The sequence below is a fragment of the Molothrus aeneus genome, chromosome 14 (assembly GCF_037042795.1).
Source record: "Molothrus aeneus isolate 106 chromosome 14, BPBGC_Maene_1.0, whole genome shotgun sequence".
NCBI classification, from domain to species: Eukaryota; Metazoa; Chordata; class Aves; order Passeriformes; family Icteridae; genus Molothrus; species Molothrus aeneus.
In genome coordinates this window covers 2817283-2831954 of record NC_089659.1, presented here as the reverse complement: position 1 = coordinate 2831954, position 14672 = coordinate 2817283, and the positions used below count along the sequence as shown (strand labels likewise).

The following is a 14672-nucleotide window of genomic DNA, read 5'->3' as shown; positions in this document are numbered from 1 at the left end:
TCTCCATGGAGGAAGAGTAGGAGTAAAGGAAGCAGAGGCTGGAGTGGGAAATGGGGCCTTTGAGAGGAGAGCGGGAGGAAAGGACGGACATCGTGACGCAGGAGGGACAAAGGTGAGAGCCACGAGTGGCAGGGACAAGGCTGCAAAAGAAACTGCTGTGAAAGCTGCCCAGCTAAGCAGCTCAAATGTATTATCCCCTCTTGGGAGGAAAGGCAGAGAAAACAACTAAGGTCATGCCCAGCTTATTACAAATGCTGGGCACACACGGTGATCTGCACTGTCCCCACACCTGGCAAAGGGACAAGCCACATTCATCTGATATTACTTGAAAGTCCATCCAGATCTGAATTTCTGCCAAGTTCAGCAGGTTTCCAGGGCTGAGATTCCACTTCCAGCCCACTTTTACAAGTTAAAACCAAAAGAAAACAAAATATGGCTGCTTAGACAGAAGCATTTCCAAGGAAATAGAGATTTGTGGCTTATCTGTTTAGCTAGTCAACACAAAGCTAAGCCGATAGAAACAGCTTGGAAGAAAGCAGATTTCCTTATAACTTCCACAAGACAATTCCCACAGCCACTTTTGCTGGCACACAAGCTACCCTGACTCCTCTTTCTCAGCATTCTTACCTCCTCCTCCAGTTTCACCACCTTGGCCTGAGCGTTGTTCAGGGCCTGGTCTCGGATCTCGATGTGTCTCCGCTGGTCCTCGTTGGTGGAGCGGGCAGCAGCCAGCTCTATTTCCAGTTTCTCTTTTTCCCTCTGTGTTTCCTTGTCTATGGATAAAAAAGTGATAGTTGTCAATGCACAGCACTGGTCTCTGCCCAGTTTTCAGGAGCCTTTCACTCCAGAGGTGAAGGGAAGATTGCAATGGGACTTCTCACAAGAAAGAGAATGCAAATCTAGTGCTAAGAGGGAAAAGAAAAGGACATGGCTTTCAAGGAAGAGAAGGACCTGCAATCCTGAAAAACAAGTAGAGTACCTTCAAGCAACAATGTGCCACAAAGATAGTGAGAAGGAACAGAAGGTGCATCACTGAGTACAGTTACTCAGGTAATTTGCTGTGATTATACAGATGGTTAGTGAAACTTGGCACCTCCTCATCTCTGAGCTTTCAGCAGTGGAAAACAAACTGAGTAATTTTAATATCTCAGGCTGGGGAGAGAGATAGCAGACTGGTGCTCCTGAAAAACTTGTGTTCCTTTTTTCCACACTGACCCCCCAAACTGGAAGGGGGTTCTGTCCTTTCTCAGAGGAATACCTTCAGAGGAGTCAGAAAACAAATCACAAATCAGCAGTAAGAACTCCTCAGTCCTCCTCTACTGCCTGTAAAAATGACCCTCTGGGCCAGAAGTGAGGCACATACATCTGTTCTGTCCCTTCCCAGAGCAGACCTGCCACCCCAAACACAGCAGCTCATCCTTTTCTGCTGCTCTCCAGGAAGAGCTGGAGCAGCAATGCTGAGTGTTGCAGGAACAGGGCACTGCCTTCATAAAAACATAGATAGGATAAAAATAATTGGAGACTGGAGAAATTATCACAAAGGGTGTAAGGCAAAGCCACAACACAGAGCTGATGTCCTCTGTGTATGTTGCCATTCCCAGCTCAAGCCAACCAGCTCCAAAGATAACATTAACCCACTTGCTGCATACACAACCACAGAATACTCCCTGGAGTGATCTACACCCAGCACTGATGACACCAGAGAAACTGCATTCCAGAAACCAATATCCCACGACAAAGGAATGAGGACAAGGAGTGGAAGGCTTGAAAAACAGGAACGAGGTGCTGGGTGTTAGGACAGACTGCATATGGAGCACACAGGCCCATTTGTGCAAGCATGTGCATAACTATATTTACAGGACCACAATTACTCCTTTTCTTCTGCCAGCAAAGAGCCAGGAGCAAAGCTTTAGCAACACAGAGTAGCTAAAGATTCCCTTCTGCCAGGGAATCAACACAGCCCACACACTGGTTGCAAAACAAACCTGTCCACCAACAGCACCCAGAGCTCTGCAGAGCAAAGCCTGAGCCAGCCCAGGGCCAGCCCAGGACATAAGGACAAATGTCATCATCACATGATGGGGTTTTTTTTGCCCATCTTCTCCCAGCATTTCTCCTCCACCCAGGAATGAGTTGCTGCCAGTGTGAGCACATTGCACTGTACTGCAGAGACTGAGCTGCATTGAGACAGGGTGGCACTGTGCCAGCAGGTATCAGTCAGTGCTACCAGGCTGTTTGTTAATCTGGAAATGCTTGCAGAGAGGCTTTTGGAGGTTTTGTTGCACACTTTTCTCCAAATGAGAACTGCTTCACTTGACAAGTCCCTTCAGCACCCCTAGAAATGCTGGGACTGATTAAATGCAGGACTGTGGCTTCCAGGTTCATCCAAAAGGAGAGGCCACACAGCTTTGACCTCCCCAGTTTCTGGGTGCACCTGTGAACCTCAATGTCCACCAGCAGAAGGAGAAACTAAACTCCCAGACTTCCCAGTACCACCAGGAGTTTGGAATTCACTCCCTGACAGCCATTTGCTTGCAAGGCAAACCACAAGGAATAAGCAAAAGATGACACAAGAGAGGGACACCAGAATCTGTCAGGGTAGCTGCAGTGTCTATTACACCACAGAAAAACTCTGTTTTGCAATTTTATTGCACTACCTTTTTATATAACAATTGGAGAAAAGTGAGCATTGTCAGAAGGGTGGAGCACACTGTGGGATGAGAGAAAAGTTGGCCCAACGCCGTCAGCCTCAAGACATTTCAGAACAAAGGAAAAGCAGCATTTCACACCCGTCATTTTGGTTTGCCTTGTGATAAATCCACTGCTGTGGACAGAATTCCTGACCCTCACCCAGCCCAGCAGACTGCAGGAGTGTTCATCCCCATTATTTTTGCTCAACAGGATAGGGCAGTGGCAAATTAAAGAGGAAGGAGATAGGAGACCTAGCAGGCTCCTCTCCTGCTGGCCTTAACTCATGCCAGGACTCCTGTTGGCTTGGGAAGGTTTCATTTCAAAGCTTTCAAGGAATAAAACAGATGGATAAAATATGTAAATTATGGGGTAAACACTAATTTTATGGTTTAACTGAAAATGACCTATGCTCCAATATCTCTAATAAATCCCATCAGATGGACTTTAGATACTGACAGAAAAGGAATTCTTGGATCCCTCCTCCTTTCTCCACTGCCAGCTTTGGGCTGCCACTGCCCTGATTTCTGTGCTGATCATTAACCTGCTGCACTGGCCTCCCTCCCAGGTGACTGCAGCTTTCCACTGACCCACAAAGGCTGTGAAACTCACTTTGTGCAAAGAGCTGGGAGATGGTTTTCCGATTGTCTTCAGAGCCCTCAAACTCCTTCTCTGCCAGCTGCTTGTTGGCTGTCTCCATGCGTTCTGCAAAAAAAATCAATACAAGCAAAAGAAATAATTAACAACTTTCAAGCATTAAATTACATCTGCTCAGGGCATTCCTGATGCTGGGGGAATGGATCTGCTAATTCTACAGCCTATCAGAAGTTGGCACTCACTTTTGAAATGTTTTTAATTATGTCCTTAAGGAAATACACTCAATGAAACAAAAAAGGTTAAAGTTCCAAAGAAATTATTTTAAACTTCTATAACACAGAAGTTTATTTTTTCAATTTATACCTTTATTTTTTCCACACAAATAAATCCCACCATGCAATTAAAAGATCTCTTATAACTCTCCACTAAATCTTAACAGGAGATTAAATTACTGTTGTCCAATTACCTGACTTGAGGGAATAGTGTAAAACCCTAAAAACAGCTTAACAGCTCTGCTGCTCCAAGCTGCTAAAAACTTGTATCAGTCTGTGAAAATTAGAATGAAATGTTTATGCTGTGTTTTATTATGAATAAGATTATTTAAAGCAGGCTTTTGTGGACAGTACTGGGAAATGTATGGGTTTACTCCCTGGATGCAAACAATTTCTGTGAGTCTTAGTAAAAGACATGAGGCAGTGAGAGCATGCAGGACAATCAGAAGCCTTTCTTAAAAAAAATTAAACTTACAGTTTAAACAACTGTTTGTGCACCTTCAAAAAATCTCAAATTGCAGATGATTTCCACCTTCCAAACTAATGCTTAAACTTTTCCCCCCAGTAAGGTCAAATACCACTCAACAGCACTCTGCTGCCAGCCATGGGGCTGCCTCAGCCTCTTAGCAAGAACCAGACACCAAAAACAGTTCACTCTGGAAGAGGAAGGGAGATCCAAAAAACCAGATGCCTACACTGATAAGGAATGACAAGACCTTCAGGAAGAACAGACACTCTGCAGTTTGTATGTCAGTGCAAAAAGGGTCACTGGACAGGAAATAAAGTGAACGTGCCTGGGGTGGGATTAGGCAGTCAGCAAAACCTCTTTCCATTTGTGTAAACTGAACAAATTGTACAAATTGTCTCTAGGATATAAGACATGAGAGAATTCCAGGCTTGCATCTGGTTTATGGTATTTGGCTTATCACATGTTTCTTGTCAATGAGAAACAGGCTGGAAATGAAAGACTGCAGCCCTCTCCTAAACCTGTCTTTTCCATTCCTCCAGCAAGTGCTTAAAATCTCTGACTACTGAATGCACCTGAGTATTCTGTCATATTCCAGTCATGTCAGACACTGAATTCTGCAGCAAAACTCTGTCCTGCCAAGTAAGTATAACAATAAAAACCCCCAGCATTGAAGAACAGAAGTTTTACTTCAATTACCTCTTAGATCCCTGTTGAAATCATGAAGCCTACGAATTTCTCCTTCCAGTTTGTTTCTCATGGCTTTTTCCAGGGCATCCCGCTTAGAGGATGATTTCTCTAGGTTTTTGTAGGCCTCTGAAACTTGCTGAATTTCTGTTTCCAGCTGCAGTGGAAGAGAAAACAAGCACTTACTATTTTCCACTAACAAATTTCATTGTCTCAGACAGGAGATTACTTTGTCTCAAGTGTTCTTTATTGAGGGAAACCTACACTTACACACTAAGTAAAAGGAAGTCTCAGGTCTGTGATGAATCCCTCTATAGAAAGAATACCAGTGGCTGAATAATTCTGCAATAAAATATGCTTTATCCTTCCTTTAGGATATGCTTTATCCTTTAATGTAAAGCTTCTCTGATCATCCAGAGCAGGTGATTCTCTCCTAACTCTCCTTGCTGGGCATGATTTGCTATGGAAGTGTGGATCCAAACCATAGCAAACCCCATCAGCACTGTCTACAGCAAGTGATCAACAGGGAGGTGGAGGGAAGTGCATTTGTATCCTTCTGTCATTATCAGGAAGCTGTCAAACAATTCTCTCAAGTATTTCCTGGCCAGAAACATTCCAAAAAAATACAACCAAACGAACACATGTCCCTGATAAGAGGTAACATGGGGAATAATGAGTGTGGAAAGCCACACTGGTCACCTGAACTCAAGGACAAGCAGCCACACATTCCCCCAAACACAGCTCAGTGCAAAGAGTACAGCAAGGCCCACAAAGTCCTAAATTGCTAAGCAGTATCAGCTTTTCCACAGCTGCAAGGCAAAAGCAAAGCTGACCTGCTGCCCAGCTTTAAACCACTGGTCATCAAGAAGTTATTTCTGTGAGACAGCATGAAAATACCTCCACACATGCACGTTAATGATGGGTCTCACTGGGGTATTTCCTTTTAAATGTCTTAGCATCATTTATTCTGCTTGTTCCAGAAAGCCAAAGGTGGCAAATAGCTGGGTCCAAATCAAGACATTAAGTTTTCATGGAAATTGTGTGGTGTTGAGAGAGAGACAAAAGGAGTGTTAGTCCCAGTCCTGCAGTCCAAATGTCTTTAGTGTAGCCATAGCAGCACTACTTGCCCTGCACACTGTGGTGCCAACCCGTTTTGTAGCCATGTCCCCTGTGCCTCCTTGAGTGGCTGTGGTCTCCTGCCACCCCAAGCAGGCCCTTCCTGCAGCTCTGAAGTCTTTTTGGGAAAATGAAAACTGCTGCTATCCTGGACAAGCCTTAACTTAGCCAAGCAGTCAGCCCCTTCAGCAGCAGAGGAGGAGGATGTGCTTCTGAGCATGGTCAATGAACTGTTAGCAGAAAACTGAAGGCTTTGATTCCATCTTCTGCCAATACTTCAAAGGCACAGGATACAGACTAATCAATCTGCATACCAAAGACTCTAAAGTACCTCATCAATCCCTTCAGCAAAGGAATCCAACACTTGCAGGTTAAATGATTCAATCAGGGACTAGACTAGAGACAGAAGAATGCCTGAATTGCACAACCACCCACCTTCTGCAGCCGGGCCACCTTCTCATAGCAGCCATCCAGCTCCTGCCGCAGGGACCGGTTCTCCTCGGACAGGATTTCCACCATTTGCTGGGCCCTGGACACGATGGCAAAAGGATCCACTTGCACCTGCTGGTAGGGGGAAGGGATCTGCTGGGCTCTCATGGAGTAGGAGTCTCCTTGCTGCTGCTGCTGCTGCTGGGGGCCCAGGAAGGGCTGGCATAGTCGGTACAGATCCCCCTGCTGCACTGGGTTGGACAGGAAAGGCTGCTGGGGCCGGGGCAGAATGCCAGGATCTGCCTGGCTGGGAGTCAGAGGTTGCTGGTGCTGGGATGGGGACAGCCTAGAGGGTGGTGGAGACTGGAGCAAAGTCAAAGATCCCAGGGATGTCAAGGAAGAAGTTGGGCTGTGGTGGTGAGGTGGTCTCTGTTGTAACTGCAGCTGCACATCTGGGTTCTGCCTGGAAAACAGAGAGCACAGGCTCCATCACAGTCATGCAGAGCAAGGTGCACAAACCAGGGACAAGGTGTGTAGCTCCCATGCACAGGTCTTCCCATACAAAAGGCTCAAGTGAGGCTTTCTTCCATTTTAGAAGTCTGTTTTTAAAAAGCATTTCAAAATCAAATCTTTAGCAGAAAATTTATTCTAAGGGCATGAAGGTGTTTCCTAGAAACTAATTTTTTACAGAAGTACTAAGAGAAAGTTCATCAACAATTACTGGCCAAAATTATTTTTGTAACTTTTCTCCACACTTTGTGGATAGAACTGCTCAACTAAGGACTGCTAGGAACAGGCTCTTTTGTTCTGGCCTTAAATTTGCCATCTGCCATCAAGAAAACAATTAATTTTCTTCTGCAAGCCAGGATAGAGAGTTGAAAGCATTGCTAAGCTTGATGCTAGTATTCCAGCATCACTGATCTGAGCTTTCTGAAATATCAATCAATAAACTGCAGCTTGGCTAAATGAGACAAATAAAGGATCTGAAAACCAGTCTAAGAATCAGAAGCAGCACTTCATTCCAACCTGCCCTGTCCTTTGCAGTAGGTGTGCTTACTGCTCCTAACAATAACCTCTGCAGGCTATCAGAGACACATCTAACAATCTATAACCTGCCTGAGTCCACCACAGAACTAAATCCAAGCTACACCCTCTCACATTTCCCAGGCTCTGGAGATCCCCAGCTCAACTCCTGCTGCATCAGCCAAGTAAGAAGAGTGTGTGGATTTATCATGCTTGGATGACCTCAGGAGGCAGGATTTGCTTTCTCCTCCAAAAACATTCAACCTTTAACTTCTCTGGATGTTCTTGATTCTAACAGTTGAAATCCCTCCCTCTCCATGCTGCAGCCAGTCTCTTCTTGAGCATGGAGCTCAGGCCAGGGCAGACCCAGCCTGGCAGCTCAGCGTGTCCTGCTGCTCTGACAAAACTCCCACCCTTTGGGATGCCCTTCAGCCCTGCAGCTGGAAAAGCACACATTGCTGTTCCACCTGGCCAGAGCTGCTACAGAGTACCCCCCTGGCTGCCTGTGCTCCCAGGAGGGACTCCTGCCCTGCAGAGGATGGACAGGCAGCTCACAGCATGCCCACAGCACCAGGAACTGACAGCAGCGAGCAGGAAGCTGAGCTGGGAGCTCAAGGGTTACACACAACAATTCTGAGCCCCAGTGCAAACACTCAGCACCAGCCTTCCTGCTCTCCAAGAAAGAAGGAATCACTCCTTGCACCCACCACTCACATCTGGGCTTTACTCACATCTGGCAGCAGCACAGGGGAGTTCAGCAGCTCTCAGCCCAGCACAGGGTTCACTATTTCAGCATCATGCCCTTCATGTCTCATTGCCCTGCTTCCCTGCAGAGAAACCTCCAAGTTCCCGTTCAAATTCCTTAATGGGGAAACAAATCTAGCCTTTGTTAACTAAGAAAAAACAAAGAATCACTACTCTAGCTACTGTTTCTCTCCTTCTACATTCAGGTGACTGTGGTCCCTGCCAGCAGCATCATTTCAGGAGCTGTATTTCCCCAGAAATGATCATTTGCAGCATGAGGATTTCAGGGGTCATGCAGAAGAGTGATGTGCAATTAATTTCCTCAGGAATGTTCCGTTTAGTAGCAGCAATTTGGTTCTTCTCCTCCCAGGGGGGCAGCTCTACTTATTGTTGCACTGATTTCATTAACTTCATTTGCCAGTTCTCATAATGAAGAATGAGGCAAAACCATCACAGGCCATGCTCAAGGTCACCTGGTTTGTCTCAGGTGGTTTCCTGCTGCTTTCTCAGCTCACCCAGTTGTGTGCAGAGTTAAAACTTTGCATCCTCACAAACCACTCATCTCCCTGAGTTTACTCCTTACCGATCACCACAGCTCTGCTTTGATGTTGTAATCAATTAGGGAATAACCTTGCTGTGACATTTCATCTGTGATGACCTACAGTGTTAGATCAAAAAGAAATACGTCGCCAGTCTGCCTCATGAGTGCAAAAAAACCAATTTTCAACCTACAAAACACTCTTTTCCAGTCTGAAAACAACCTGGAGCAGTTACTCAGGGAGACTGGTGTCAGTGAGTTAATCTTAAAAGCCTCATGAGGACGATTTAGATGCCAGTGTTAACATTTTGAGCTATTTGACTAAAAACATCTTGTTATTCTGTCAACAGAGACCCAGTGGCAGAACCTTGCCATCCTAAGCACCAATGAGATGAACAAAATAATGGTCAAAGAAACACAACAGCAGCACTTTCATTCTGAAGGGCCAGTGGAACTGACGTGCCTTGTAATGATCCTTTTTTTTTAAACCTATTGTAAAGAGCAACTCTAGGAAATCATGGCTGAGCATTTCTAAACAGGATACATTTCCAAGAATTCCAGCATTTTGGCACTCACATCCAAAGCCTCTCATAGTTTTGAAATTATACCAATCTTGTGGGCTCAAGCTAGAACATGACAGCTCGGAGCCTCAAGTTCTATGGCATTACCAACAGCATTAGGGCTTCCAAAATGTCACAAATGCATTTATATTCCCAGCAGAATGAGACAGCACAGCTGGGTTAATACATCCTAAAAAATTATATTTAAAAAATATCATCTTTTAAAAAATTGCATTAAAAAGTCCTAGTAACCTCACAGTGACACCAGACTTTTAAAGATCTTGCATGCAAACTTTTACATGCACATTCAAAGAACTTTTTGGCATTCCCACTACTTACAATTTTGTCTTATAAAATACTTACATACATTTTGTGGGTAAAAAATACCTGGCTCTGGGATTTCTTTATATTAGCAAGAGAAATGAAGAATTTATTTCTCTGGTAAAGCAATTTTGGGTTGAGAGAGTTAGAAAGGCAAACGAACACAATTTGGATTTTTCAAGATTTTTATGCTACACTGCAAAATGTAAAGGTAAAAATGACTATTTGTGTCACTTAACAGTATTGCTGATAAAATAGTAGCAGAAAATTCCCTTCATGAGAGAATGAGTCCTCAGATAACCCCGCAATAGCAACCACAATTTTATCTGAACCAACCACTTCAGAAAAAATGTAGACTCTCAAAACACATATACAACAAAATTACACAATCTCCTTCCATTTGCCTCAGTGTCACAGAGACATGAAAAAACCAAATGCAGGAGGAAAACAAAATTCAGAGCAATTATCCCCACAAGTGTTTGGGTTTGAAAGCATAACTTTAAGGGCCACTTCTCTGTGCACCACGCAGGAATTTCTGCTCTCTGGCACGGAACCCCACACAGGCCAAGTACAAACGTGGATTTATGGCTCTGCAAGCAGCAGGGTGAGCTGAGCTTTTGGGGCAGGAAGGCAGAGCCAGGGAGCGAGGGCAGCTCTGCAGCCATGGGATGCTCAGGCTGCCAGGACAGAGGGACACACACAAGGTCTGTGGCACAGCAGCACAGTGGGCAAGGCCAAGAATGAAGGGACCAGGAAAGATCTCTGGCTCGTTAAGGTTTTTTCTAATGCCTTCCCAGCCTCTCCTGCCTGTTTCATGTTCAAGAAGCTCCAGTTCCCCTCCTGCACCGAGCAGGAAATGCTGCCCGCGGGAGGGAGCAGGCTCCACTCCATTACACAGCCGAAATCAAACCCAGGAATTTTTGTTCTGCTGCCCAGTCACACCTGATTAGCCCCCACTTTGATGCTGCTCAGGGGAACGCAGTGCACACGGTGATTTGCTAATTATGGGACAAATTCTGCAGACCTCCCTCTCAAAAACTTTCTGTGAAGTCGATGGGATTAATCACCACAGCAGGAGCTCAGTCACTTGGGCTCCAGACAGAGGATGGCGCTTGGATCAGAGAGACAAGGAGCTTCCTCTGCACCTAGAAATGTATCAGACAGGGGCTTCCTCTGCACCTAGAAATGCATCAGGCAGGGGCTTCTCTGCACCTAGAAATGCATCAGGCAGGGGCTTCTCTGCACCTAGAAATGCATCAGACAGGGGCTTCCTCTGCACCCAAACCTACATCAGACAGGAGCTTCTCTGCACCCAAAAATGCATCAGACAGGAGCCTCCTCTGCACCCAAACCTACATCAGACAGGAGCTTCCTCTGCACCCAAAAATGTATCAGACAGGGGCTTCCTCTGCACCTAGAAATGCATGAGGCAGGGGCTTCCTCTGCACCCAAAAATGCATCACACAGGAGCTTCCTCTGCACCCAAAGCTGCTCCAGCCCTCGCTGTGCTGCCACAGGAGCAGCCCCAGGACATGGAACCCAAGGCACCCATGCTCTGCTCCTAGACTGGAGAGTTGTTTTCACAACCAATGCTCAAGTGTAGCTGAAGTATTAGGGAGAGAACTCAATGGAGCTTCATATGTGGCCAGCCCTCTTCTAAACTTTCTGTAAAATTTCCAAATAACAGCAGAGATGCCTCCGGCATGCCCGGTATTTACATTAAACCAACATCATTACCAACATACACTGTTCCCAAACTTACACCGCCCAGGAGCAGGTGAGGCAAACTGTTTGCAGACTGGTTTAAACTTACCACACAGCCCATTCCTTTCCCAGACTGGGGAGGGTGAAGCATGAGAATGCTGTGAATTCCCCAATGTTTATCTTGCTCAACGAGTTTTATTTAACCGCATCATTAGGTCACCCTCAAATTCCCCCGAACAATGAGGGGAAAAACCCGCAGAAAAGGGTGTGGCTTCGGGAGCACAGAGAAGGGGCTTTGTTTCCTTGACGCACAATTCAAAAAATGCACACATTTACCAACCCAAATGAATCCCGATAAAGGCTGAGCCGCGGTGCAGGAAAACTGGAGACTGCAAGGACGCTCCTGGAGAGAGGCAAAAGCTCTCCCCGGAGCTGTTTGCCTTTAAAATCCCCACACCATCACCCAGCTGCACCTTTAGCAACACAGAAGGTTTCTTGTCTAAATGACAGTTTCTCTTACAGCATGTGGGAGAGGGAGGGGAATAGAGGACTCGCTGCCTTCCTTTGCTACGCTGCTCTGTAATTTATGGATTAGTCTTGCAATTGTTCTACTGCTCCAGCATTTGCCTGCAAAGGAAACCTCTCCTCTGTGCAGCTATTTAGGTTAAAAAGTAACCTCATTAGATTCCCAGTGCTTTGAAGACAAATTTCAGTTGCTTCCCCTACTGGAAACCTTGCCAGCTGAACCTTTCTCCTCCCCCTCCTTCCCCCCACCATGTTCTTTCAAAGCAGCCAGGATCCATCCAATACAGACAAAAATCACCCTGTCTAGAGGAGCTGACTGTTGGCGTGTTTTCAAATACCTCTCCCTTGAACAGCAAGCAGGCTACATCTCACTGCATATAATATAAGGAGTATTTCTGATGCAGCAGAACCACTGAGGAGCTCTTTCCCTGCCCCGTGTGCACAGAGGTTTGAGGCCTTTGAATTTGCAAAAACATTTGCAACGAGCTTCTACAATCATTACCCCCCCTAAACCCTTTACTTCCCCTTTTCCTGGCCTCTTTATTATTTATTTAGCCAGATCAAAGGGCCTTTTCATCAGGCTTGTATGCTGCTGAAGTCATTTCAGATCACAAACAATGGTGGACAAACTGAAAATAGCTCCTCATAGGGCTAGGGAGGTTCTGAGCAGATTCAAACTCCCTAAAGCTCAGACTCTGCTCCCAAATACTGACTGGTTTCTTCATGCTCCCCTCAAAATGTGCAAATACAAATTCACAGAGACCTCTCCATTTACATCCTCCCATTGCTCCTCTGAATTACCATTTTAGCTTCAAAATGAGGCCAAAATCATTACAGCAGATCCCACCTGGTGTCAGGCAGGGATGAGATGGTATGGGAATAGGTAAAGTGAAGCTGGGGTTTTAGCCCACCTTAATAAAACTTCATCTTCCCACACGGACATCAGTGTTTGGCTCAAGCCAAATCCAGCTCCTTATCTAGAGGGAACCAGAACAGGCTGAGATTTCAAATGATGAAGAAAAATGGCAAAAGCTGAATAAGCAAGCCTGGGATGAGGCACAAAGCATATTCCATTTTCGTCTCCTACACTTCAGTCCACTGAAAATAAAATTCTGAAAACTCTACAGGACTCTCAGAGGTGATTTTTGCTACCTGCACCATTATTGCTTTCATTCATTTTCTCCTTTCCTACGTGATGCACTTTTAAGAAAAATCTTTTGTCTGGCTGATGTAATTAAAGAACAACTTAAGTCTTGCAATAAGTATCTGCAAGTTTCTACAATGAATCACACCATAACTTTGGCTTTTGTAGCAAAGCTTTTGTGAGGCTCTGGAGCCTCAGCATTGAACTTCCCCATACCATAAAATCAAGCTGGCTTGTTTTGGATCCTTTTTTTTTTTGTAAAAAAGCATCAGGCCTCTAGTCAGCTACTGAAGCAGGTAGCAGTCCTTCCAAACAGTCTGCAGCTGAACACAACACGTCATCTCACCCATTTAATGAAAATGGGGTCTTTGTGCCTCAGGAGTTTTATACTGTCATTCCCTACGTGGCTGTTTTAGTTTTACATTGTCATTCATGGACTGAGTTTTATATTGTCATTCCCTACGTGGCTGTTTTAGTTTTACATTGTCATTCATGGACTGAGTTTTATATTGTCATTCCCTACATGGCTGTCACAGGGCTTGTTTCAAGGTCTCTCTTACCTGACTGAGCCATACTCAGGGGGATGCTGATACCTCATCATAGGCCCATCAGATCTTCCCTGCTGGCTCACGCGATGGTCACTATAGAAATGCCCCGAGTCCTGAGGCTTGCAGTTCATAGACGGGGTGGACACGTTTTTGTAAGGGTACTCTGGGGGAGGCCCCCGCTGCTCCATTCCTTTGATGCTGGGCTGGGAAGGGGGCTGCACCGAGTTCTTGTAGAACTCATTGGAGCCAGAATTTTTGTAAGGGTCGCTGGACTGCTGGGGAGAGAGCGGGGACAGCGGGGACAGCGGCGCGCTGGTGACGGGCGCGTGGGCCTTGACCCCGCTGGTGGCCAGGGACAGCTGCATCAGCCGCTCGCTCAGGGAGCGCACGTGGCCCTGCTTGAGGTCCTTCAGTCCCTCGTCCTGGTGCACCTTCCCCGGGCTCACCCGCTGCACCGTGGGCCTCCCCTCAGTCCTCATCTTCTGGTTGGTGACGCCCGTGACGTAGAAGGCGGCCCCGACGCTGGCGTGCGGCTGGCCCCGGAAATACTGCGACTGCACCTTGGCCTCCTCGTAGGTCGGGAGGTCCTCGCTGTTCTGGAGGCGTGGTGAGAGCTGCTTCTCCATGATGCTGTTGTCCACCTGTATCTCCTGGCCCTGGGGCTCCTGGCGGGCAGCATGAGTGACCAGCTGGTGCTCCTGGGAGCTCAGCCCTTCGTTCTGAGAGGCCGGGCTGCCGGTGCTGCTGAAAGGGGGGGCATTGCCTGTGGCTTGCTGGTGTAAGGCCAGAAGGTTGCGGTTGTCATTGGGGTTCCCGTATCGGAGCTGCTCCTGCAGCAGGCGCTGTAAGACTGTCGTAGCTGCTTGCTCTTCTGAATTCCTCATCTCAAACTGTGGTGCCTTTTGGGTGGAATGTAAAAGCTGCCCTTGACCTAAGGAAAGGAGACACGGTTATTAGCGCCTGAGCGGATCGAGGGAGAGATATTCAGGAGCAACGGCTTGAAATACAGAAAAAAAGCAGGTTAGATTACCAAAGGTTCCCATAACAATGGGGGTCATCAAGGACCGTGGAGACCTAAGAAGGACGTGCATGCCCAGGGGGCAAAGCCTCAGAAAGGTGATGAAAGGTGACTTGAAAGTTTATAGGCAAATCAATCCGCTGCAAGCTGTAGGGATGCGTGCCAAATACCTCAGACAGCATCTCGGGCAAAAAGGAGACGTGGAATTCACAGGATGATGGTAAAAATGCCTGAAACCTGTTTGCTTTATACTTGGGAGTTACCAACAGTGAAATACACTTCCCATATTTGT

At 46.3% G+C, this 14672-nt stretch overlaps 1 protein-coding gene across 2 annotated transcripts in view; it reads right to left on the bottom strand.

The window, feature by feature from the left end:
* The window catches only part of AMOT (angiomotin), a 60973-nt gene that overhangs the window by 20114 nt on the left and 26187 nt on the right, over positions 1 to 14672 (bottom strand). For both annotated transcript variants that reach the window (XM_066559238.1, XM_066559237.1), the window contains exons 3-7: positions 13375 to 14293; positions 6262 to 6718; positions 4723 to 4867; positions 3301 to 3393; positions 628 to 773 (exon numbers count right to left, since the gene is read on the bottom strand). In XM_066559238.1, the coding sequence (XP_066415335.1) occupies positions 628 to 773; positions 3301 to 3393; positions 4723 to 4867; positions 6262 to 6718; positions 13375 to 14246 (1713 nt within the window). In that variant the 5' untranslated portion in view covers positions 14247 to 14293. The remainder of the gene's footprint in view (positions 1 to 627; positions 774 to 3300; positions 3394 to 4722; positions 4868 to 6261; positions 6719 to 13374; positions 14294 to 14672) is intronic.